The sequence below is a fragment of the Gekko japonicus genome, unplaced genomic scaffold, assembly GCF_001447785.1.
Source record: "Gekko japonicus isolate JY-2015 unplaced genomic scaffold, Gekko_japonicus_V1.1 scaffold4332, whole genome shotgun sequence".
Lineage (NCBI taxonomy): Eukaryota > Metazoa > Chordata > Lepidosauria > Squamata > Gekkonidae > Gekko > Gekko japonicus.
The window spans coordinates 15,159-40,958 of NW_015163216.1; the positions used below are offsets into that span (position 1 = coordinate 15,159).

A 25,800-nucleotide genomic window follows, 5' to 3' on the forward strand; every position below is an offset into this window, starting at 1 on the left:
GGGAGGGGGCCCACAAAACCCACGGGGGGGCAGGCCTGTCCTTGCCCCAGACTGAGAGTTCCTATCTATTGTTGTTGTTCATCAGGGTCTTCTCTAGTGAGTGCTCCCTTCTCATTTGGTGGCCAAAGTATTTGAGCTTCATTTTCATTATCTGGCCTTCCAGGGAACAGTCAGGGTTGATTTCTTTTAGGATTGACTGATTTGATCTTTTTGCAGTCCAAGGGACTCTCAAGAGTCTTCTCCAGCACCATAGTTCAAAAGAATCTATTCTTCGGCGCTCGGCCTTCCTTATAGTCCAACTCTCGCAGCCATACATGACTACTGGGAATACCATTGCTTTGACCATGCGGACTTTTGTTGGCAGGGAGATGTCTCTACTTTTTATCATGCTGTTTAGGTTCGCCATCACTTTCCTCCCAAGGGGCAGGCGTCTTTTAATTTCATGGCTGCTGTCACAGTCTGCGGTTCCACGACTTCCCCTTCTATTTGCCAAGGAGTGATGGGGCCGGATGCCATGATCTTAGTTCATAGGATGAACCAAAATAGCATTTGCCTCACTTAACCAAGTAATAGGATACTGCTCAGAAAAACCTGCTTCTCTTTTCCAGCAATCTGGATTTCACGAAGAAGGCAAGTAGCCGCAGGGTTTCTTTGCAGGGGGCTGGCAAGGGAGACGACCATATGTGCTGCATTGGCATTAACTCGTGTGTGTGTGTGTGTGTGTGTGTGTGTGTGTGTGTGTGTGTGTGTTGAAAATAATTCATCAACACTCGTCTATTTCAAAAGAGGGCTCCTCTACCCAACACCTAAGGGACAACTAACTGGGATGTATAAAAGGAATGATAGGAATGCCCATTGGAAACAATGGGAGAGGCTTGAAGGCCCCCTGGAGATGATGGCAGCCAGGCATGCCCATTGACATGCATGGGCTCCACTGAAATCACATTGCAGCACAAAAAAGCTGCAAAGACAATGTGGAATGGTTTTTCCATTAAGGTCTTTGGGCCCAGATAGGTTACTCTGGGACTGGAATGACAGGTTGCAAAGTAGAATGACAGCCCCTGGGAATAGGCTCAGTGCTCTGGGACTTGGACTTGGACTCACTGGTAGGATATGAGTTTGAAGTGAGAAGAAGACTGCTGCTACTCTGAACTCTGTACATTGCTCAGAAACTGAGTGCACAGCAACTGTTTGGCATTCTGGCTCAGAGACTTTAGCCATGCATTTACCAAACGGAGGCATCTATGATGACATAATTTAGTAAATTTCAGTGCAAAGTCACCAATATAAATAAGGCATTAATAAGACTCCTGTAAATGAATGTCCAGGAAAACTTTTAAAAAGTTCCCCTACAGGCTTATCTGTGTTTCCCTCCTTACTTTCAAATTTGTGACCATTTGTTTGTCTTATGCACGCGGTGTGTATGTTTGCAGTTCTTAAAGTGACTATTCTAAAAGTTTAAATAAAGGACACAGCAGGAGACCACTGAAATACCACTATAACCACTGGCCAACTCCCACCTTTTCCTGGGTTTAGCCCAGCCCAGGGGCATGGCTAGGGGGGTTCCCAAGGGTTCCCAGGCCCCCCTTCATTTCTGGGGAGCCCCTTTCTAAATCCCACATTGGACTATTTTCTTTGTGCTTTTGAAGCAGTTTTTCTCCTGGTAGGCTCGCCAACTCTGCGTTGGGAAATACCTGCAGATTTTTGGGGTGGAGCCTGAGCGGTGGGTGCTGCCTTCTGACACACTTCCGGTGATGTCAAGGGGTATGGCATATGCAAATATAGTGGTTTGGTGTAGTGGTGAAGTGCGCGGACTCTAATCTGGGAGAACTGGGTTTGATTCCCCACTCCTCCACTTGCACCTGGCTGGATGACCTTGGGCAAGCCACAGTTCTGATAAGAGCTGTTCTTGAAAAAGAGCAGTTTCTGTCAGAGCTCTCTCAGCCCCACCTACTTCACCGGGTGTCTGTTGTGGGGAGGGGAAGGGAAAGGAGTTTGTAAGCCGCTCTGAGACACCTTTGGGTAGTGAAGGGTGTGGTATAAATCCAGTCTCTTCTTCTTCGACCTCACAGGGTGTCTGTTGTGGGGAGGGGAAGGAGGTTGTAAGCCGCTCTGAGACACCTTTGGGTAGTGAAGGGAGGGGTATAAATCCAATTTCTTCTTCAAATAAGTTATGCTAATGAGTTATGGCAATGAGCTCCTGCACCTCTTTTTCTATAAAATGACCCCTGCTGATTACTGTGGGGTGTTTTTTTTTTTCAAATTAAGGATGAGATTAAAGGTGCCTTTTAAGTGGCCAAGAAAATCTGCTCTCTAGTTCCAGAGGTATAAAGAAGAAGAAGAGATTGGATTTACACCTCGCCCTTCACTACCCAAGGAAGTCTCAGAGCGACTTACAAACTCCTTTCCCTCCCCCTCCCCACAACAGACACCCTGTGAGGCAGATGGGCCTGAGAGAGCTCTTGACAGAAACTTCTCTTTTTCAAGGACAGCTCTTATCAGAACTACGGCTTGCCCAAGGTCACCCAGCCAGGTACAAGTGGAGGAGTGGGGAATCAAACCCAGTTCTCCCAGATGTGAGTCCAGGCACTTAACCTTGCTGTGGTTGCTCAGTGGGACTGGGAAAGCACTCTGTTCAAGCGCAGATAAATTGTCAGCCAATGGAAAGCTAAGCAGAAAGTAAAAGGAATACTGAGGATAAGATGTTTTATTCATTCTGTGATTGTTAACATGCCAACAAAGGTTTCTATGTATGTATGTATGTATGTATAAAAGGGAGTAAAAAATTAGCCCAGTAAAGGCAGGGAACATTCACTCACTGGTTTAGGGGGTGCTCCAAGGCCTGCTTGCTTGTCGGCTTCTGTGGGGTTTTGAATGGTAGGCATCTTTTAAAGGGGGGCAGAGGTGTGGGGTTTGCTACTTTAATCTTCATTTTAACTGAAAATAGGGCTATTTGGGGGGCAGGAACGCACAGGAACAGAGTTCCGGCTGGCATCAGAGTTGGCCACGCCCACAACAGCCAAAATCTCTGCGCATGCATGGCTACAGAGGGAAGGCCTGGAGAGTGACCCCCCCCCCGCAAGACTCTGAGGTGGGTGAGCCAGGGAGGGCCTGGAAGGATTTGTCCATGGGCCCGCTCACCTTCCCTTCCCTTCAAGGGGGAGGGGCTTGCCTGGGCAAGCCAAAGGAAGGCATGGGGTGTGTGGCCTAATATGCTAATGAGCTGCACTGTCAGGGGTGTGGCCTAATATGCTAATGGGTTCCTGCTGTTGGATGTGGTCTATTATGCTAATGAGTTCCTGCTGGGCTTTTTCTACAAAAAAAGCCCTGACTGAAAATATTTTAAAGTAGTACTATAAGCTGCCTTGAACTGCCAGGAAAACAAGACATCAGTGTTTTAATAAAATAAACCATATTTTAATAGCAGAGTTGGCCAGATCTGAGCATACCTAAATCCAGTGATTGGAGCTGTGAGTGGACAAAACAGACCTTTCCACAAACCGGAAAAATGCCCCATGGTGGCAGTAAAATATATTGGGGGGGGGGGACACATTGTTTTTTATTGGGTTTTTTTAAAAAGCAAAAAGGATAAAAGGAGCACCTGTAGCTTTAAGAAACAGAAGTGCTCAATGGCTGTTGCTAGGCAACCACAGCATTCCACCACTAGTTTTCTGTGAGTAAAAGGCAGGGGGAGGGGGCAGGGTCCCTTTCAGGGACATTTTGGCCATTGAGGGAGGACTCATGGGGGCCAGGCCTTGCCAGGGTTGCCAATACCAGGCCAGGAAATTCCTGGAGATTAGGGGGTTGAGCCTGCAAGAGGGCAAAGCTTAGGGGCGTGAGGAGTCTGAGGCTGGTATTATTTATGTCATCTACAGTCCACTGTTCTCCCGTGGAGCCAAGGCAGATTACACAAAGTAAGTCAATACAAGCAACAACATGGAGCATTCAATAAACAGTACAATAGGATGCTGGTGTGCCCTTGGGTCAGTCACAAGTTCTCTCAGAGCTGTTATCTCAGGAGCCATTCCTGTCAAGAGCTCTCTCAGCCCCACCTACCTCACAGGGTGCCTGTTGTGGGGAGGGGAAGGGAAAGGAGATTGTAGGCTGCTCTGAGACTCCTTCGAGTAGTGAAGGGCCATGGGGTATAAATCCATCCTCCTCCTCTTCTTCGCATGAGACAAAATTATAAATGATACAAAAATATATATTGTAGGATCCTACTTTCAGTAAGCTAAACACAGCAGCGTAGACCACAGTCCCGAACACTTTATGTAAGTAACTTTGTGAGTCATGGAGTACAGAGCTACTCTCTTGCCCGGGTAGAAAAGCTCTCTTGAATCATTCAGTTTTGCATCGTTTGTGGAAAGCCAGGAGAGACGGAGCTTCCCTGTCTTCCGCAGGCAGGCCGCTCCAGCACGTGGGGGCCACAAGAGAGACAACCAGTGTTGATTTTGCCCAGTGGCAGGTTGGCCCCCGCAGAAGACCTTGCTCAGATCACGGAATCATAGAGTTGGAAGGGACCTCCAGGGACATCTAGTCCAACCCCCTGAACAATGCAGGAAATTAAGAAATACCCTCCCCCTCCACACCCACAGGGACTGCTGTTCCACGCCCAGAAGATGACAAAAAAAAAACCCTCCAGAATTGCTTCCTGACCCCATTATTCTTATTCTCCTACATCCAATCAAGCAAGTAACTTTTGGACGTTTCCAAAAATCTCTCTGTACCTCTTGCCTGCCTGCCTTCCTTCCTTCCTTCCTTCCTTCCTTCCTTCCTTCCTTCCTTCCTTCCTTCCTCTTTCTTTCCCCCCCTCCATTTATTTTCATTTTCCATAAACAAAGTACTTCCATATACATTTTACATTTCAAATTAACAGAGAATCTTTTACATTTCAAATTAACAGAGAATCTTCCAGAGATTGCATAAATCTAATCTATCCCTTTGTTCACTTACTTAAAATTTTTGTAACCATATATACAGTTTAGACCAATATTTATCATATTCTTTTTCACTTTTACCCTGAATAACATATGTTAGTTTTTCAATTTCAGCAACTTCCATTATTTTATATAAAAGTTCATCTTTCATAGGTATATTTTAATTTTCCCAGTACTTCGCAAATAAAATTCTGGCTGCTACTAATACATGTAGAATTAGATATACTTCATATTTCTTAAGTGCTTCCGGTAACATATTTAATAAAAAGAATTCTGGCTTTAATTGTATGTCTATTTCAAGAATTTCTTCTATCATTCCTTTCACTATTTTCCAATATTTTTTGCTTTTTTACATATCCACCAAATATGAAAGTAATTACCTGTATTTGCCTTACATTTCCAACACTTTACAGAAATATTCTTACTAAATTTATTAAGTCTTTCCAGTGTAATGTGCCACATATATAACATCTTAATTATGTTACTTATTTTTATATATTTTAAATTTTTAGACCAACATTTCTCCCATTCATCAAAATTAATGTTTCGCCCAATATATTGTGCCCATTTCCAAAAATCTCTCTATAACAGATAATTTTAATTCATGTTTATAAACAGCAAAGATTTACAAGGTAAGCCTGAGCCTAGTCAGCTCTCAATGGCTTCATACATTTATATAATTTGTCGGTATTATACAGTTTGAAAATTACCATAGATGCAGAGTGTTTATTACATCAGGTACTGTTTCTTTGGTAGGTAGATGTACTAGTATGGGGTACCATATACATACAATGTCATTCTGACCACCTCTAGATAGATTTTGTTCCAGAGTATCTGAGATTTTCTCCATTATATAAAGGTTCCATAGCTTTTTGTACCAGAGGTTTACATTTAGCTTTACTCGTGGATTTCCATGTGGCTGCTAATGTGGTTTTGGCTGCAAACAGTAATAGAGAGATTCTTTTCCTTTGTGTATTAGAGAGAGCATTTTCCTCTCTGAGATTTAAAAGCAGAGCTTCCGGGGATTTGTCTATCTTGATTTTGGTTATGATCATTATTTTCTTCTATTATTTTATCCAAGAAGGATGCTACCTCCCGGCAATCGTACCAGCAGTGTATGTAACTGCCTATTTCCTTACACCCCCTCCAGCAAAGTGGGCTTGAATTATTTGCAATGTATGATATTTGTTGTACCTCTTGGCTGGCTTCACCTTTCTTTCTATTAGATGCAGGACTCCTCTGGCAACCACAACCTTCTCCCACCACAGGCGCTTTCATTCTGTACGCGTTCTGTACGCCCTCCCCATCAAGATTGAGTGTCTAGGCCTTTTATTTACTAATTTATTACATTTATATCCCGCCGTCCCCGCAAGCAGGCTCAGGGCGGCTAACAATATTTGGCACCGTGCACCAAATCCATATAAAACAACTAAAACCAGTTAAACGGGTTTAACGATTTAAAGTGAAAGTGCTCACAGGACTAAATCGCAGCAGTGTGCCGTATAATACCGCACCCAAGATTCTCAGCTTAACAATCTCTGGACTCCACAGGATGGTATAACACAATGTCGGTTAGGCTGGCCCTTCCACCAGGTAAAGGTTTCCCTTGCTCGAAAGCCAGTTGAATCCGACTCTAGGGTTGTGGCGCTCATCTCCGTTTCAAAGCTGAAGAGCCAGCGCTGTCCGAAGACGTTTCCGTGGTCATGTGGCCGGCATGACTAAACACCAAGGTGCACGGAACGCTGTTACCTTCCCACCGAAGTGGTACCTATTTATCTACTTGCAATTTCTTGCTTTCGAACTGCTAGGTTGGCAGGAGCTGGAACTAGAGATGGGAGTTCACTCCGTCATGCGGCACCCGGGTCTTGAACTGCTAAACTACTGACCTTCCACAGCCTGCAGTTCAGCATCTTAACCACTTGAGCCACCGCAGCTCCTATTAGTGGAGTACATTGATGGTAACAGTGGCAGCTCCTAATGGAAAGCCTGGTGGAAGAGATCCGTCTTACAGGTCCTGCGGAATTGTGCAAGTTCCCGCGGGGCCCTGATGTCCTCCGGGAGCTCGTTCCACCAGTAAGGAGCCACCACCGAAAAGGCCCGAGCCCTGGTCGCAACAAGCCTGGCATCCCTGGGGCCTGGAATAACTAGTCGGTGTTGTGACCCCAACCGTAGTGCTCTGTGGGGTACGCATGGGGCAAGGCAGTCTCTCAGGGACTTTATAAAATTCATATAAATTTTTACTTTATAAAAATTCTCCATCGCAGATATAACCCCACTGTTCTCCCATCACAGCCCTCCCTTTGTTCTACAAAAAGCTCATCTCCTGCTGCCTCACTACTTCTCTTACTCTAATTTTTGCACCTTCTGAGATGAAACTCTCCAGCCCTAAAAAGCCACCTTCCTGTCTTCTGCAGAATCCCACACAAGCATTCAGTAACAATACTCAAACTTTCACTTCCAATGCAACTGTCTTGAAGCAGCTGTTGTGGTGGTGCATGGGTGGAGGGCTCTTTTTGTAGCAGGAACTCCCTTTGCATATGAGGCCGCACACCCCTAATGTAGCCAATCCTCCAAGAGCTTACAGAGCTCTTCTTACAGGGGCGACTGTAAGCTCTTGGAAGATTGGCTACATTAGGGGTGTGTCGCCCAATATGCAAAGGAGTTCCTGCTACAAAAAGAGCCTGGCGTTCTTGCAAATCTGAGGGTCCAAGGCCATAAAGGGCTTTAAATTGAGCCCAGTCACTGATGGGCAGGCAGTGTGGTGGCTTTAGAATGGGAAGAATACGCACGCTCCATCTAACAAAAAGAAGAAGAAGAAGAAGAAGAAGAAGAAGAAGAAGAAGAAGAAGAAGAAGAAGAAGAAGAAGAAGAAGAAGAAGAAGAAGAAGAAGAAGAAGAAGAAGATTGATTTATACCCCGCCCTTCACTACCCAAAAGTGTCTCAGAGCGGCTTACAAACTCCTTTCCCTTCCCCTCATCACAGCAGACACCCTGTGAGGCAGGTGAGGCTGAGAGAGCTCTGACAGAAACTGCTCTTCTTCAAAGGACAGCTCTTATCAGAACTACGGCTTGCCCAAGGTCATCCAGCAGGTGCAAGTGGAGGAGTGGGGAATCAAACCCGGTTCTCCCAGATTAGAGTCTTAACCTTAACCACTACACGAAACTGCGCTTCGGCGATCTTTACTGACTGGAGTTTCCGAACTGATTTTGAGGAAAGACCAATGTACAGTGCAACGAAGTTTTGAGTCCAACAAAGGTTTTAGCATGCACATGAAAACTCATACCCAGAATATAACTTTGTAGGTCTTTAAAGGTGCCACTGGACTCAAACGTTGTTTTGCTGCTTCAGACTAACATGGAAAGGAGAGAAGGAATCTTGAAAAGAGGCAATGCTATGGGGTCTTTCAGGAAAGGGAAATATGAAATATTGGGGGAAGGGGAAATGAGATGTATGTGACAAGTCCTTATGAGTTCCCACCAGTAAATAAATAAATACAAAAGTTCTGAGATTTCCGGACCTGTCAAACCTATCTCTTTGAAAAAGGCCCCCTTCCAAAGATTGAAACCCTACAACTATAACATAAGAACATAAGAGATGCCAGTTTTGGATCAGGCCAATGGCCCATCCAGTCCAACACTCTGTCACACAGTGGCCAAAAATACGAGGCGCCATCAGGAGGTCCACCAGTGGGGCCAGGACACAAGAAGCCCTTCCACTGTTGTCCCCCCCTCCCCGCCAAAGCACCAAGAAGACAGAGCAATAAAAAAGGTCAATCCTATGCTGGGGATTATTAGGAAGGGTATTGAAAACAGATCAGCCAATATCATAATGCCCCTATATAAATCAATGGTGTGACCTCATCTGGAATACTGTGTGCAGTTCTGGTCACCACACCTTAAAAAGGATATTATAGCTTTGGAAAAAGTGCAGAAAAGGGCAACTCGAATGATAAAAGGGTTGGAACACTTTCCCTATGAGGAAAGGTTAAAGCGCTTAGGGCTCTTTAGCTTGCAGAAACGACGACTGAGGGGTGACATGATTGAGATTTATAAGATTATGCATGGGATAGAGCAGGTAGGGAAAAAGGAAGTCCTTCTTCACCCAAAGAGTGATTAATACATGGAATTCACTGCCACAGGAAGTGGTGGCGGCTACAAGCATGGACGTCTGCAAAAGGCAATTAGATAAGCATCTGGAGCAGAGGTCCATCAGTGGCTATTAGCCACAAGGTATAGATAGGGGCTCTAGGCCAAGTGATGCTCTGTCTTCTTGGTGGTTGGGGGGGGTCAACAGTGGGAGGGCTTCTAATGTCCTGGTCTCACTGGTGGACCTCCTGACGGCACCTGGTATTTCTGGCCACTGTGTGACACAGAGTGTTGGACTGGATGGGCCTTTGGCCTGATCCAACATTGGCGTCTCTTATGTTCTTACGTTCTTAGCATCACTTGCCCCAGAGTCCCTATCTATACCTTGTGGCTGATAGCCACTGATGGACCTCTGCTCCAGATGTTTAATTCCCTCTTGAAGCCGTCCATGTTTGTAGCTGCCGCCAGGCATAATCTTATCTTGTCAGAATAGGGCTTGCCCAAGGTTATCCAACCAGGTGGAAGTGGAGGAGTGGGGCATCAAACCTGGTTCTCCCAGAAGAGAAGAAGATAACACCCTGTGAGGCAGGTGGGGCTGAGAGAGCTCTTGACAGAAACTGCTCTTTTCCAAGAACAGCTCTTGTCAGAACTAGGGCTTGCCCAAGGTCATCGAGCAGCTGCAAGTGGAGGAGTGGGGAATCAAACCCGGTACTCCCAGATTAGAGTCTGCGCACTCAACCACTACACCAAACTGCATTAAGAATGCAGGCTGGCCACAATTGGTCTATGCTGTAGATATCAGTCATTCTTCACAGGATTTGGGAAAGGAAATGTTTTTGCCAGTTCTGTAGATGTCGCAAAGTTAGACCGGCAGATTACCTGAAATAGCGCATTTCACATAGGAAGGAAACCACTAAAAAAGCCCTCCTTTGTGTAACTACTTTCTGATCCGTTGGGTGTTCAAAGAACAGTCTCATCAGAATCATCTATAGGAAAGTTTTACCCTTGTATAGATTCTTTGAGGAATGTGGAAATTGGACCCGCACCATGCCAGACGCTGTGCATTTATGAGGTTCCTCCCTTGTGTCGATTGCTTCTTGCTTAAGAAAACAGGAACTGATCTCTAATCTTCTTCAGCTGGAAGAGCCCATCCTTGCTTTCTTCCTTCTGGGATCTATCTGAGAGCTTCAAACATGGCTAAAGATCCTTCCATAGTCTGAGCATTTATAACATTTCTTCCTGACTAGGGTCAGATTCCTGTGCAAATTAAAGCCTTTTACAAGAGTTTATATTGTTTCAGTGCTTTATGTGGTCTGTGGTTATCTTTTAGTAGTGAAATAAGAGAAGTACTCTTTTCATGGACTAAGGTTTCATGGTTTCTCCTTGTGTAGGTTCTTAGAGGTTTTCGAAAAACGCTACTCCAGCAAAATCTCTTTCCACACTCTGAGCATTCGAAAAGTTTATCGCCCATATGGGTTCCTTGAAGCTGTTGAACTGTACCACTGTGACTGAATCTCTTCCCACACTCTGAGCATTCAAAAGGTTTCTCCTCAGTGTGGGTTTTTCGGTGCTGTTGAAGATGGCCGCTCTGACTGAATCTCTTCCCACACTCTGAGCATTCAAAAGGTTTCTCCCCTGTGTGGGTTCTTCGATGCTCTTGAAGAGTGCCACTCCGACCAAATCTCTTTCCACACTCTGAGCATTCAAAAGGTTTCTCCCCTCTGTGGGTTCTTTGATGACACTGAAGATTGCCACGCTGACTGAATCTCTTTCCACACTCTGAACATTCAAAAGGTTTTTCCCCTCTGTGGATTCTTCGATGCAACTGAAGACTGCCATGATGACTAAATCTCTTTCCACACTCTGAACATTCAAAAGGTTTCTCCCCAGTGTGGATTCTTTGATGCGCTTGAAGAGTGCCACTGAGACTGAATCTCTTTCCGCACTCTGAGCATTCAAAAGGTTTCTCCCCTGTGTGGGTTCTTTGATGCTCTTGAAGAGTGCCACTCCGACTAAATCTCTTTCCACACTCTGAACATTCAAAAGGCTTCTCCCCTGTGTGGGTTCTTTGATGCTCTTGAAGATGGCTCCTCCGACTGAATCTCTTTCTACAGTCTGAACATTCAAAAGGTTTTTCCCCTGAGTGGGTTCTCTGATGTTGTTGAAGATAGCTACTCAGACGGAATCTCTTTCCACACTCTGAACATTCAAAAGGTTTTTCCCCTGTGTGGGTTCTTTTATGCTGTTGCAGAGTGCCACTTTGACGAAATCTCTTTCCGCACTCTGAGCATTCAAAAGGTTTCTCCCCTGTGTGGGTTCTTTTATGCTGTTGCAGAGTGCCACTTTGACGAAATCTCTTTCCGCACTCTGAGCATTCAAAGGGTTTTTCCCCTGGGTGGGTTCCTTGATGCAGTTGCAGATAGCCACTTTGACTGAGTTTCTTTCCATACTCTGGACATTCAAAAGATCTCTCTCCTCTTTGTATTCTTTGGTTCAAAAGAAGCTGTGCTCTATATGTAATGTACTTTCCACACTGAAGGGATTTACTTTTCTTCATTATATTGTACTTTGGAAAATGTACATTAAGCTTTCTTCCATCTCCCTTCTCAACCATACGGCTGTCTTCCTTTCTCTTCGGACTGCCTCGATTCCTGACATTTCCTTTCACGTCTTCCTTATTAACTTTATCTTGCAGTTGCAGAAGAGGTTCCTCACCCTCATTCCTCTGATTGTCCTCTGCTGGAATAAAGAGAGAGATAACCTTAGTACCTGGGAGGCCAGGTAAGGTCCAAAGGCATCTATGAGACTGCAGTAGGAAAGGATTGACAACCCTTTGGCTTCGTCCAACTTGGCTAAACTTAACTAATCCCCAACCTTTCCCTAGAATATCCAGGATTTAAGGATACCACAGCCCTTTCAATAGCCACAGCTGAGCTCTTTCCCAGAAGTAGTTTCCCTGAAACTCCAGATCCCAGGACCCAGAAGGCTTCCCTCCCGCCTTGCTCATTGGGCTTTATCACTCTTCCAAAGTAAAAGTTGCTTAGAAGTGAAGCAGTTCTAGTAGTTAAATCACTCAGCTCTAAAACACGCAGAGAATCCGTTTTTCTCACGGATATTTTCACTCAATCACTCCTTTTGTCTTTAGTTTTTTCTTTGTAAATAATATTTTTCAAATTATGGTATAATTCCAACGTGTTAATGTACACCAGCATCACCTATTGTATCGGATAGTAGAATGTAATTGATCAACTTTCACATTAAGGTTTTGTAACTAAGAACAAAAACAAAAAGTTATTGTTCATGTTATGCTTCCTGTTACAGTTATCGGACTCTTGGCTAGTCCTTGCCTGTTCCCTTGACGTACCTGTGAAGGATACCCACAATCAGCCAGCTCACTTGGGAAGGAAATCCTCTCCTGAGATCCTCTTGAGGAACTATCCAGCCTTTCTTTGGACACAAAGGTAAGACAAAATACAACCGTGAAATATATAATGAAAACTATTACTTATTTATACTTTAGAAATTTCAAAGCCATTTCTCATTAAAGTTTCAGCACAAGCGACACTCCCAATGTTGTGTATTTGATAAAGTGTATATGTGATAAATATTACGTTGGCAGTACAAGAAGACTGATTAAAGCTAGAATTTTGGCATCTACGGCACGCACATGTGCATTGATAACCTTTAACACTCAATTTTTCTGAGCAACAGCATAAGGAAGATGACTTTAAATTTACAGTCTTATTTGTAGCAAAGCAAGGTCCTAATGTTTATAAAATATTGCTGCAGCCAAGAGGAAACATATTTTTGAATTTGACACATTGGCCCCAAGGGGCTTAAATAGTGAATTTGATTTAAGCTGTTTTCTGTAAGGGGCATTCCAGGCTTCTATGTTACCAAGGTTGGCCGTAAATTTTGCAGAATCATGTAATCCTATCCGTCTGGCCACCTGATACTAATTAACTCTACAGAGAGAAAAGGTTAGTCAGATTTCCACATTGACAAAATTCCTAACCTCCAAGAAATTGGAAGCCATCCCAACTCCACAGCTGTGAGCATTTAGTCGGAGAAAACTTCTGGGAAACAATCCAATTCTAAATTGTAAGTACCAGGTTATAGAGGGATGTGAAACAGAAACAAAAAGATTTTTAAATATGTAACCTTAAGCTTGACTTTTGTAAATGTCTCTAGGCTTTAAATTTTTTGGGGGTCAATGTATATTTCAGTTCAGAAGGCTAGGAGGAAATAGGAACATGCCCCGAAACGCATCCTAGCCTGAGTGACACATGGGTCACCAAGCATATCCTTACAATGGACTTCATAGCCAAGGACATTGGGAACTCAAGTGTTTGCAAAGTGTAGGAGCTATTTCTTGTTTAAATTTGCAGCCAAATTCCTTATGAGAATTGTGTAACCTTTTGAGTTTTCTCATGTACAGGCTTTAAAGAAAAATTCAAAAGTATAAGCAAGTAATAGTTTTTGTTATATATTTCACAGTTGTATTTCGTCTTGTCTTAGCAACTCTTCCCGTGAACTCCTTTTGTAGCTAATCTTTATTTGGATGCAAGGCTGTTGTCTGTCTCCACTATAGTCTCTCTTATAATTCTGGCTTCTTTCACACTCTCTCTCTCTCTCACACACACACACAGAAGAAGAGAAGAAGAAAAGAAGAGATTGGATTTATACCCTGCCCTTCACTACCCAAAGGTGTCTCAGAGCGGCTTTCCCTTCCCCTCCCCACGACAGACACCCTGTGAGGTAGGTGGGGCTGACAGACCTCTTGACAGAAACTGCTCTTTTTCAAGGACAGCCATGCCAGAATTATGGCTTGCCCAAGGTCATCCAGCCAGGTGCCAGTGGAGGAGTGGGGAATCAAACCCGGTTCTCCCAGATTAGAGTCCGCGCACTTGGGGGGGGGGGGGGGGGGGAGAGACAGAGATCTCATCCTTATATGGGGAAGGACAGAAATCCAAGCAAGTATAAAAATTCTTCTGGAAAGACAGAAACAATCCCCACCAGTATAAAAGGGAAGGATTATTTCCAGATCACAGTCAGAGCACATGTCTGTAATCCCATCCAGGGAAAAAGGTGGGTTGCAAAGGCTGGAAACAGAAAAATGAGGATCTGGACCCTTCCGGAGTCTTTCTGAGGGCCTCTCATCCCACCTTCGCTTCAGGCCAGGACACTTCCTCTGGCTTGGGTGATGATGGCCACAACACTGGCCTCAGTTGCCTCTGGGCAAGTATTTATTTATTTATTTCAGTTTCTATCCCGCCCTCCCTGCCGAGGTGGGCTCAGGGTGGCTTACGTAGAATTTCATATAATGTCATCGTTCCGTGCGCCTTGGTGTTTAGTCATGCCGGCCACATGACCACGAAAATGTCTTCGGACAGCGCTGGCTCTTCGACTTGGAAACGGAGATGAGCACGGCAACCCTAGAGTCGGACTCGACTGGCTTTCGAGCAAGGGAAACCTTTACCTTTACCATATAAAATACAATTAACCCTATCACAAACATATAACATAAAACAACGATCATTTAAAATACTCCTAAAAAATGATGGAACATGATCTGATAAAAACGAAGAGCAAGAAACCTTTATAGAGCACCTTAGGTGGCTGTATGTTCAGATAATACTCACGCCGGCTCAGTCCCCTCAGCTTATTATACAGCGGGCACAGGCTAGAGATAAAGATGGTAGACAGCACACAGGGACACTCCTCGGTGTGTCATGCGGCTCCACCATCGAAAGCCTGGCGGAAGAGCGCCATCTTGCAGGCCCTGCAGAACTGTGAGAGGTCCCGCAGGGCCCTGATCTCTTCTGGGAGCTCATCCCACCAGAATGGAGCTGCCACCGAGAAGGCCCTGGCGCTGGTCATCGCCAGCCTGGGAGGGCCAACCGATTTTGCACCCCTGAACGCAGCGCTCTCCAGGGAACACGTGGGGGAAAGGCAGGTATGCCGGACCCTGACCCTATAGGGCTTTAAAGGTTAAAACCAGCACCTTGAAACGAATCCGGTCTATCGGCAACCAGTGCAATGCCTTCAGTACAAGCTGGATGTGCTCCCGCATAGGGAGACCCATCGACAGTCTGGCTGCCAACGTTCTGCACCAGCGGCAGCTTCTGGATTTGAGACAAGGGCAGCCCTATGTAGAAGGCGTTACAGTAGTCCAATCTTGAGGTTACCGTCGCATGGATCACTGTGGCCAAGTCGTTGGGTTCAAGGAAGGAAACCGACTGCCTGATCAGCCGAAGATAGTAAAAGGCTGACTTGGAAGTGGCTGCTACCTGGGCCTCCATTGTCAGGGAGGCATCCAAGAGCACTCCCAAGCTCCTAACCTCCGGTGATGGCACCGGCGGAGCCCCATCAAAGGTCGGGAGTGGGATCCCTACCCTCGGGCCACTCCCAACTCAGGCACAGGACCTCCATCTTCATCTGATTCCGTTTCAGTCAGCTCAGTCTAAGCCAACCAGCCACAGCTTGCAACGCACGGTCCAGATCTTCCAGTGTAGAGTCTGACTGGCCGTCCAACAACAGATAGAGTTGGGTGTCATCCGCATACTGGGGACACCCAAGCCCATGCCTCCAGGCAGTCTGGGCAAGGGGGTGCATACAGATGTTGAATAACATTGGGGAAAGTACCGCTCCCTGGAGCACTCCCAGGGGTCATTTCCTGCAGGAGCGCACAGGAGCAGAGCTCCGGCAGTAAAGAGCCCAGGGAGTGGGCACATGCAACAAGCCCCACCCCTTGCTCCCAGCAGCCCTCATTCAGAGCAAGAAGCGGCCAGGTAAGCTGCAGAGCCCCCCCCCCAGCCCCCCAGTCCAAAACAGTCCAGTGGCACCTTTAAGACCAAGTTTTATTCAGGTACAAGCTCTCCCTCCTCTGCGAGGACAGAACTGTGTGTGTCCCCCCCAATATCTAGCAATCCAAAACAGCCCAGTCGAACCTTTAAGACCACGTTTTATTCAGGTACAAGCTCTCTCTCCTCTGCAAGGACAGATCTGGACGTTCCCCCCCGCATAGCTAGCAATCCAAAACAGTCCAGTGGAGCCTGAGCGGTGGTAGTTGCCTTCTGACACACTTCCAGTGATATCATGGGGTGTAGCATATGCAAATAAGTTATGGCTAATGAGGTATGCTAATGAGCTCCTGCACCTCTTTTTCTACGAAATGACCCCTGAGCATTCCACAAGTCAGTGGATGCCTCTGGGACAGCTGTTCCCCTAATGCCACCCTTTGCCCCCGACCCTGGAGGAAGGATACGAGTCACCATAAGGCAAGTAGCCGGACAGGCCTCAAAACGGTGTACTGCCGTTCCATATTATGATGCGTGCCTCCTCACAAGGGCAGCCAATTGCACCTTTGGCATCTCTGAAAGAACCTTACCCAGAGAGGCCACATTCCCGTAGTTCTCCAGCATGACTTCCCGGTAGAGAGCTCTTTGGTCCGGATCCAGCAGGGCCCACTCTGCATCGGTGAAATACACGGCCACCTCCTCAAAGGGAAACGGACCCTGAAAGAAAAAGCAGATTCCCTCATCAGAGATCACGCCAGGCAGAGACAGCACCCTGGAAGGGAGTAGTCTGGGAGGGTACAGGATGTATGACTTGGCATGGGGTGAAGGGAGTGGCGTTCAGAGCCCCTCTCCCCCGGACACCTTCTAGAAACTGCAGGAGAAAAGGCCCCCTCTGAGAAAGGAGGGGAGACTGTGAGCCAGAGGTGCTGCATTACTATAGGCGGGGCTGGGGTTTTAGCAAAAAGGCAGAGCAGGAATGCATTAGCATCACAGGCCACACCCAACAGCAGAAACTCATTAGCATGTTAGGCCACATCCCTGACGGCGCAACTCATTAGCACATTAGGCCACACCCCCATACATTCCCTTGGCTTGCTTGGGCGTCCCACAGCTGCGGGGCGCCCGGGAAAGCCGGCCCTTGAATAGGTCGGGGAAGGTCGCTCTCCCGGCCTTCCCTCTGTAGCCAGGCACGGAGAGGTTTGGGCTGTAGTGGGCGTGGCCAACTCTGAAGCCAGCTGGAACTCCGTTCCTGTGTGTTCCTGCCCAAAAATAGCCCTGACTATAGGGTAGCCCCAACAACATGGGAGCCCCGCTCCTGACCTGAACCAGAGAACCACAAAAGTCAGGCCAAAAGAAGGCACTCCTGGCCTGAAACACAGATAGCCACAGCTCTGGGAGGAGGGTCTCCGTTCTCAGGTTTTCATACAAGGCAGCCTTCAGAGCAATACTACCTCTAAGCTGTGGAGTCTTGTGAGCAAAAATTCTACTTCGTGAGCGACTACCGGAATTAAAGTTGTGAGCGAGTGATTTGGCTACAGCATAAGTTAGTTTGCTCTTGGAGCCACATCCTTCCTGAGCTAAGACAACAATGTGTGAGCTGGAGGCTAAAAAACTGCGAGCTGGCTCACACTAACTCAGCTTAGAGGGAACACCGCTTCAGAGCAAACCTCCAGCCTTCTCCCCACACCCAGCGATGACACAACAGCAAGTTCCATCAAGTGTCTGCATTTCTAAAGCTATTCAGTTGCCACCTGGTAGATAGCCCTTCTGTCTCCAACTCTGCACATACCGTATATACTCGAGTATAAGCCGACTTTTTCAGCACATTTTTTGTGCTGAAAAAGCACCCCCTCGGCTTATACTCGAGTGAGAAAAAAAATGACCCCAGAAAATGCCGCCGCTCCGCAGCCAGATATCAGCCTGTAGTCACTGCAGCCCGCCTGCCTAAACTGATCTAGTCACTGCAGCCCGCCCGCCTAAACTGGTTGCTAGATCGCCTCCCGACTGGCGTCTAGCAACCAGACGTAAGAGAGAGGAGAGCGGAGACTGACGTGCCAATAATAACAGCGGAGTTAAAAGACCTCCTCCGCTCAGCAGAACACTAGAAGCCGCCGCTGCCCGCCCCGCCTCCACTGGTTGCTAGATCGCCTGCTGATTGGCGTCTAGCAACCAGTGACGTCAGAGAGAGGAGACCGAGGCGGACGTCCTCCTCCGCGCCTTTTCCGTGCCATACTGGGCAAGAACTTGCCCACATCTGTGTGCTAGTTCGTGGGGTGCATCGCATACAGTTTCTACTGTAAATTGACCTCTTTTAAGAACTATAACTAGGCTTATACTCGAGTCAATACTTTTTCCCAGGTTTTTGTGGTAAAATTAGGAGTCTCGGCTTATACTCGGGTCGGCTTATACTCGAGTATATAACGGTAGTCCTTTTTGCGACTCCTGTACCTTTGTGATAAGAACATAAGAACATAAGAGACGCCAATGTTGGATCAGGCCAAAGGCCCATCCAGTCCAACACTCTGTGTCACACAGTGGCCAGAAAATACTAGTGCCATCAGGAGGTCCAGCAGTGGGGCCAGGACATTAGAAGCCCTCCCACTGTTGACCCCGCCCAAGCACCAAGAAGACAGAGCACCACTTGCCCCAGAGCCCCTATCTATACCTTGTGGCTAATAGCCACCGATGGACCTCTGCTCCATATGCTTATCTAATTCCCTTTTGAAGCCGTCCATGCCGGCCCTTGAATAGGTGATAAATCCTTTGTCTCATCCCCATCCCTCAGGATACCGAGATAACTAATCAAACATTCAAATTATTAACAAATCCTTCCTGGACTCTGTCAGGGACCCATCTCCCACCTTTTGTGTAAATCTGGGAACCATGAGTAGACATCAAGACCCATTTAACTAGCCATCCAGCACCCAGCTATTGTGCAGCCAGACTCTGCCCCTCCGGAAGCTCATTGGTCACACCTGAATTATGCTCCGCCTTCTACTACACCTCCATGGACTCCTTATTGGTCTGGAAAATCTATTGTTCTCACCTGAGACCAGCCCCTAAGACCTCCCGTTGGTCTGCATTGTTTTCCAAAGCCTATAACTGTCAGAGCATATGGCCTCAGATTTTGTGTGTCTGCCCCAATGCCAACTGGCAGTTCACCCCTATACCTTTGGTTTGGGCCATAATCTCATCTCCATGGACCCCTGCATGTCTGGACAGGTTGTATCACCCCATAACTGACCACTTTCAATCACCTCTGCTTTCTCAGGTTGCTCTTTTTAAATGCTTAGTATGCTTGTAACTAGAAATTCTTCAATAAAAACTATTTAATTTCCTCTTCAAATCTGGAGTCTTTCTACTGGGCCGGATCTTGGTATACAAGTGGTGTCTGATTCCTGTACCCCTCTGGCCTATCCTGCCGCATAGCTAATAAGACAGGCCATTGGCAGTAACAGGACCCAGGTTGTCCCCTGCTCAAATCCCCTACCTGGACTGAAGCTGCAGCAGCCATTTCCACATCTCTGAAAATACAATGGGTCAACAGCAACTCTCCATTGCCTGTTAGTGAGAAAAAGGAGAAAGGAAGGAAGGTGGTTTCTCTTGACTTCCTATTCCATTGGCTTGTTTGTTCCTGGCTTCACCTTAACCCTTTCCATAGGTGTGAAACCTCACCCTGTATACAGTCAAAAATTGTTTAACACTTTTAACTAAATTCTGGGAGCGGCAGAAGAGAAGCACTGTGTACCCATGAAACCCGGGGTTATAAATGCTGCCAAAATATTTCAGACTTCTGTGAGACTCTGTCATGACTCAGGTGTGTGGGGGGGTCACCTGACGCTGCCACCACTTCGGATTTAGGATCCCTTGAGAAGGCCCAGAACACCTTCCCAAAACCTTCAGACCTCCCTTTAGGCTGAATAATAGGCGTGAGGACCAGGCAGAGTGAACAATGAAAATTGTTTATTTTATAGGAGGTCAAACAACAAGGTGCAGAATAATAACAGTAAGTGGGTGAAAAGAAAAGACATCAAATGCCCTAAGGCGTCTAAATATATACTGTCCCTAGCTCACTATCTCAAGTGGCCTTAGACTACTCACCCTTCCCTCAGGATGAGGGTCTCTCCCCTGAAGCAGACTTCCTTCTGGCTCTGCCCTCTGGGAAGAAAGAACAGCTTTCCCTCTTCCACCAGTCTCTTATTCCAAGCCCTCCTCTTTTCCTATTGGTCAATTTTGGCTCCAAAATGTCCCAAGGCCTTCTGGAATTTGTAGGCCTAGCCTCCTCCCACTGCTACACAGGCTTCCCTGGGCCGGCCAGGCCGTGCTTGCACAGCCCAGATCATGACAGACTCGAAATACATCTCGTGAACTCTGGAGCTCCAAAGGTTACAGCATCCCTGCTGAATCAGACCAAAAGCCCAGGAATCCGATTCTTCTGCTGTCCGGGCACACGTGTCTGGACTGGCGGGGAGGCAAGAGGGCGTAGAAATGACATCACATGACACATCACCATCACATTCACCCCCAAAACCCAGATGTGAGTTGAGCATGTCTGGAGACTGTCGGGTAGTATCAGTGACTTTTTAGAGCACCTTTTTACATGCCAATGTCACAACTGGTTTTTACAAGCAGCCAAAAAAGGGGGGGGGGGAAGCCGGTGTATAGTGCAAGAGACAAAAAAGAACACCACTGGCAAAAAATAATGCACAAGCAAGTAAGCAAGTATATAATGATCAAATAAGCATAACAGCAAGTATAATATAAATCAAATAAACATAACAAGTATGATATAAATCAATTGGCCAAAGTGCAATAATAAATCATAATAGAAACAAGTCACAGTCTTTCCATGTGTCTACTCCAGCATAGAAGCAATATCAAAGTCCAAATTGGAGTGCAAGTCATCAAATTTTCTGAGCCATAAAAAGCCGACGCGTAATCCGGATGCCTGATGCCACATTTCGAATAATTCTTATTCAGGCATGGCTGTAATGGGACCCAGTCTCAAAAGCTGGCATATACTAAGCCAGAATGGTCAGTCAAGGAGGATTAAGGGCGGCATCAGGCATCCGGATTACGCGTCGGCTTTTTATGGCTCAGAAAATTTGAAGACTTGCACTCCAATTTGCACAACTCGTTTTTAGCCAGACACAGAATCAACGTGACATCACATCTGTAAAAAGCCCCTCCTCAAAACTCCTGGAGAGTGCCGGGCCACAGCCAGCCAGCCCTACTCCAGCGTCCTGTTTCCCACAGCAGCCGAACAGATGCCCCTATAACCACAGGCAAAGAAGCCTAATTTTCCCATTATCATTGGGGCCAAGTGTCAGCTATGCTGCCATAAGGGTTGGGGGTGGGGTGCTAGCTTGCCAGGACCGCTTCATTCCTTTTCAGCTTCTCTAATGCTTGCTTATCTATGGCCTTGCAGGTGGTGTGTTGTGTCTGGGATTCTAGGGAACCGTGGGAGCGCTTTCGGTTCCCAGCTTCGGCTCTAACGGCCTGGAGCTCCTTCTCCAGCGCGCGGGAATGTGGCTAATTGGCCTAAGGAAGGGGTGTGTGTGCATACGAATACTCTCTATCCCATTATGCTTGTAGGGGCGACGCCATTCTTAACAGTGCCTTTGTTAATGCCATCTATAGCTCTTCAATAAAGTATAACCTTTCCATGAAGCGTGTACTCGGTTGCTGGCTGCGGAACCTGACACCAAGAAACTGGTTTCCAGAGCTCTGCAACGAATCTGCGGCATAGCTGCAGGTGCCTCCCCTCAAAAAAACTCCCAAGTTTCAAAAAGATTGGACCAGGGGATCCAATTCTATGAGATCCAGAAAAATGTGCTCCCATCTTCCATTGTTTCTTAGGAAGCTTGGTTTGTGAGCTGAGCAGAAAGCTTCTGAGCAGGCCTCTGAAATGTTGTGCACCAGCACCCCCTAGCGCAGCTTAGAGGGAACTCTGCTCTCTACCCATCAAATTCACTGGGTGCCCCAATCCTAAATAGGCACAATGAGTTCTTACCACAGGAGAGGGGACCTTGGGCACGCTCCATGGCCTGCGCCCCCTGCCCTTGCTCCAAGGAAGCTCCTTCCACCTCAGGGATTGTAGTTTCCATCTTCAGGGATGGTCCCCACATCTGAAAAAAGCAGCGAGGGAGAGGGGTGAGAGATGGAATGGAAAAGAGGCCAAGGAATGGACCCGGCCCCACTCCCAGACTCTGCACCCTTCCACCAGCAGACCTGCTGAGTTATCTGGAGGGAGCAGAAATTCTCTAGTAGAAGAGGGTGCCAATGGAGGCTGCAAAATCTCCTATTTGGATGATTAACACTTGGACAAATATCTCTCGGGGGGGGGAGGCAGGAGGAGGAGGAGAAGGTGATTGGATTTATACCCCGCCCTTCACTCTCAGAGCGGCTTACAAACTCCGCTTCCTTCCCCTCCCCATAACAGACACCCTGGGAGGTGGGTGGGGCTGAGAGAGCTCTGACAGAAACTGCTCTTGTTCAAGGACAGCTCTTATCAGAACTACGGCTTGGCCAAGGTCACCCAGCCAGGTGCAAGTGGAGGAGTGGGGAATCAAACCCGGTTCTCCCAGATTAGAGTCCGCGCACTTAACCACTACACCAAACTGGCCGAGGAGGGCAACACTGGAGGGCCCAGAGAAGGATGGCGAAAAAGAGACTGTATTTATACCCCAGCCTCCACTCGGAGTCTCAGAGTGGCTTACAATCTCCTTTTCCTTCTCCTCCCTACAACAGACACCCTGTGAGGTAGGTGGGGCTGAGAGAGCTCTGACAGAAACTGCTCTTTTTCAAGAAAAGCTCTTATCAGAACTATGGCTTGCCCAAGGGCATCCAGCCAGGTGCAAGTGGTGGGAAGAATAAAACCTGGTTCTCCCAGATTATAGTCCGCGCACTTAACTACTACACCAAACTGGCTCTCAGGGACACTTCAGAATAAGGCCAGATATCGCTGCTTGAATTAAACGTATTGTTGGAGGAATCCCCCTCACCTGCTCTGCCTGCCTCTTCTCCTCTGCCTGACTCAGGAGGAAGCCTTCCGCCAGGGCCACCGCCTGGGAACTGGTCTCCGGCCCGCATCCTCTGACCCAGCCCTGCATTTCCTGGGGCAGGAGAGTCAGGAACTGCTCCAGGATCACCAGGTCCAGGATCTGCTTCTTGGTGTGCCTCTCCGGCTTCAGCCACTGGCTGCAAAGTCCGTGGAGCTGGCTGCAAACCTCTCGGGGCCCGTCAACCTCATGGTAGCGGAACTGCCGGAAGCGTCGGCGATGGGCATCTGAGGCCAGGGTGTCCTTAGTCAGGACCTCTAGTTCAGCTCTTTCCCAGAATTCAACACCACTCCCAGCTGGGAGGAGAAGGGGGCCTGTGCTCGCTGGTCCTTCTGGTTCCCGTTCTCCCATCTCCTCTCCCTTCTATTGAGTCACCTCCATCTGTGAAAAGATGCCTTTATAATTGAAGGCTTCTCTCTGGGGGAAGGAGAGACACAGGCAGTCATACGTCACAAGGAAAAATGAGAACGGAGCTACACCACCGAGCATCACAAACCTTCCTATGCTCAGGGGACACATGAGAATTGCCCTGGCAGAACAGAACAAAAGTGCTTCTGGTGCTTTGTAGACCAGGATTAATATCATTTTGCTATACTACATACCATATGCCACCATTTTGCTACACTACATAACATATGCCACCTTGTTTTTGGGGGGAAAGTTAAGCGTCTCTGTTTGACTCTTTGGAGATGTTAGAAGAGAAGAAGAGATTGGATTTATACCCCGCCCTTCACTACCCAAAGGAGTCTCAGAGAGCCAGTTTGGTGTAGTGGTTAAGTGTGCGGACTCTAATCTGGGAGAACCGGGTTTGATTCCCCACTCCTCCACTTGCACCTGCTGATGTGACCTTGGGTCAGTCACAAGCTCTGGCACAGCTGTCCTTGAAAAAGAGCAGTTTGTGTCAAGAGTTCTCTCAGCCCCACCCACCTCACAGGGTGTCTGTTGTGGGGAGGGGAAGGGAAAGGAGTTCGTAAGCCCCTCTGAGACTCCAAGTGAAGGGAGGGGTATAAATCCAATCTCTTCTTCTTCTTCTTCTTCTTCTTCAGAGCAGCTTACAAGCGCCTTTCCCTTCCACTCCCCACAACAGACACCCTGTGAGCAGTGCTCCCTCTAAGCTGTGGAGTCTTGTGAGCAAAAATTCCCCTTTGTGAGCTACCGGCATTAAAGTTGTGAGCGAGCAACTTGGCTTCTGCGCAAATTAGTTTGCTCTGGAGCCGTCCCTTCCTGAGCCAAGACAAAAATGTATGAGCCAGAGGCTAAAAAACTGTGAGCTGGCTCACGCTAACTCAGCTGAGAGGGAACACTGCGTGTGTGAGGTAGGTGGGGCTGAGAGAGCTCTTTCGAGGACTGTTTTTGAGAGAACAGCTCTGAAAGAACTTGTGACTGACCCAAGGTCACACCAGCAGCTACATGTGGAGGAGTGGGGAATCCAACCCAGTTCTCCCAGATTAGAGTCTGCGCTCCTAAACACTACACCAAACTTCCTTACAAGCTTAGCCTCTCATTCCTTAGGCTCTGTCTGTCCTGCGGGCTAATGCATAAGGTAAACCAGAGCCCCCAAAAGGACAAGGGGGACTGGTGACGCCTTTACCATTCCATGTATCTCTTCAGTAGGCCTGAAGTGTCAGGCAAGAACTCTGTCCAAGCACCCAGGTGAGGGGGCCCAACTCCCCCTGACAGAAGGGCCGTTTTCCAGAATTCAGCATGTTTTTGGAACAAGCCTAAGCTTGAGCAACTCTAGATGTCTCCTAAGTGTGTCAGGAGACGTGGCCACCCAAAGTCGCACCAGTGCCCTGCTGGGCTTAGAATGGGATAGCGTGTGGAACGGGGCCCAGTCCGCTTCCTGAAGCTTCTCCAGGTGTGTTGCCAAGAGACAAACGGTTCTTCTTCCCCAAGGGGCTTCAAAATCAATGAACACCCCAGCGGTGGAAGGAAAACAGTTGTATTCTGAACATAAATTTCGTTTGTTGCATCGATGACACTGTCTAACCATCTTATCCTTTGCCGTCCCCATCTTCTTTGACCTTCAATCTTTCCCAGCATCAGGGTCTTCTCCAGTGAGTGCTCCCTTCTCATTTGGTGGCCAAAGTATTTGAGCTTCAGTTTCATTATCTGGCCTTCCTGGGAACAGTCAGGGTTGATTTCTTTGAGGATTGACTGATTTGTTCTTCTTGCAGTCCAAGGGACTCTCAAGAGTCTTCTCCAGCACCACAGTTCAAAAGAATCTATTCTTCGGCACTCGGCCTTCCTTATAGTCCAACTCTCGCAGCCATACATGACTACTGGGAATACCATTGCTTTGACCATGCGGACTTTTGTTGGCAGGGAGAGGTCTCTAAGTATCAAACAGTTAAAAGAACAACAGCTTCTTGTATAGCAGGTTTTTTGGAACTGTTTCACTATTTTCTAAATAACTAATAATAGGAAACCATACTGCCTGAAACCACTTTTGGTATTTCTCTGATTGCACGACTGAGGCGTTACAAGAGGTGCGCTTATAAATAAAGCATTCCCTGATTTTGTTCTGCCAGTATGTTATTGTCGGGAAAATTTTTTGCTTCCATTTTTGTGCAATTGTTAATTTTGCAGGATGGGGCTGTGGTTGATTCCAGTGCAGGCAGGAGTTCCTCCCCCCCCCCCCCCTCCCCCCCCTTTTTTGCACATTAAAATGACCAGCCACAAAATGTCAGATCCCTACATTTAACTTTTCTTGCACTGAAAGACATTGATTTGTCACACACACACACACACACACACAACAAATCCCGCTGACTTGGTGGAAAAGAGGGGGGCCGGAAGGGTTGCCAACCTCCAGGTGGGGGCCTGAAGTTCTCCCCGGATTACATATGACTTCCAGCGGACAGAGATCGGTTCCCCTGCAGAAAAATTGCTACACTGGAGGGGGGGGGGGGGGCT

General features: G+C 47.2%; 1 protein-coding gene across 1 annotated transcript in view; it reads right to left on the bottom strand.

Moving 5' to 3' along the window:
* Positions 1-10,629: 10,629 nt before the first annotated feature.
* The window catches only part of LOC107106953 (oocyte zinc finger protein XlCOF6-like), a gene marked incomplete at its 3' end in the record, with an annotated part of 41,354 nt that continues 26,183 nt past the window's right edge, over positions 10,630-25,800 (bottom strand). The window contains exons 5-6 of the mRNA XM_015407169.1: positions 17,491-17,497; positions 10,630-11,365 (exon numbers count right to left, since the gene is read on the bottom strand). Of these exons, the coding sequence (XP_015262655.1) occupies positions 10,630-11,365; positions 17,491-17,497 (743 nt within the window). The remainder of the gene's footprint in view (positions 11,366-17,490; positions 17,498-25,800) is intronic.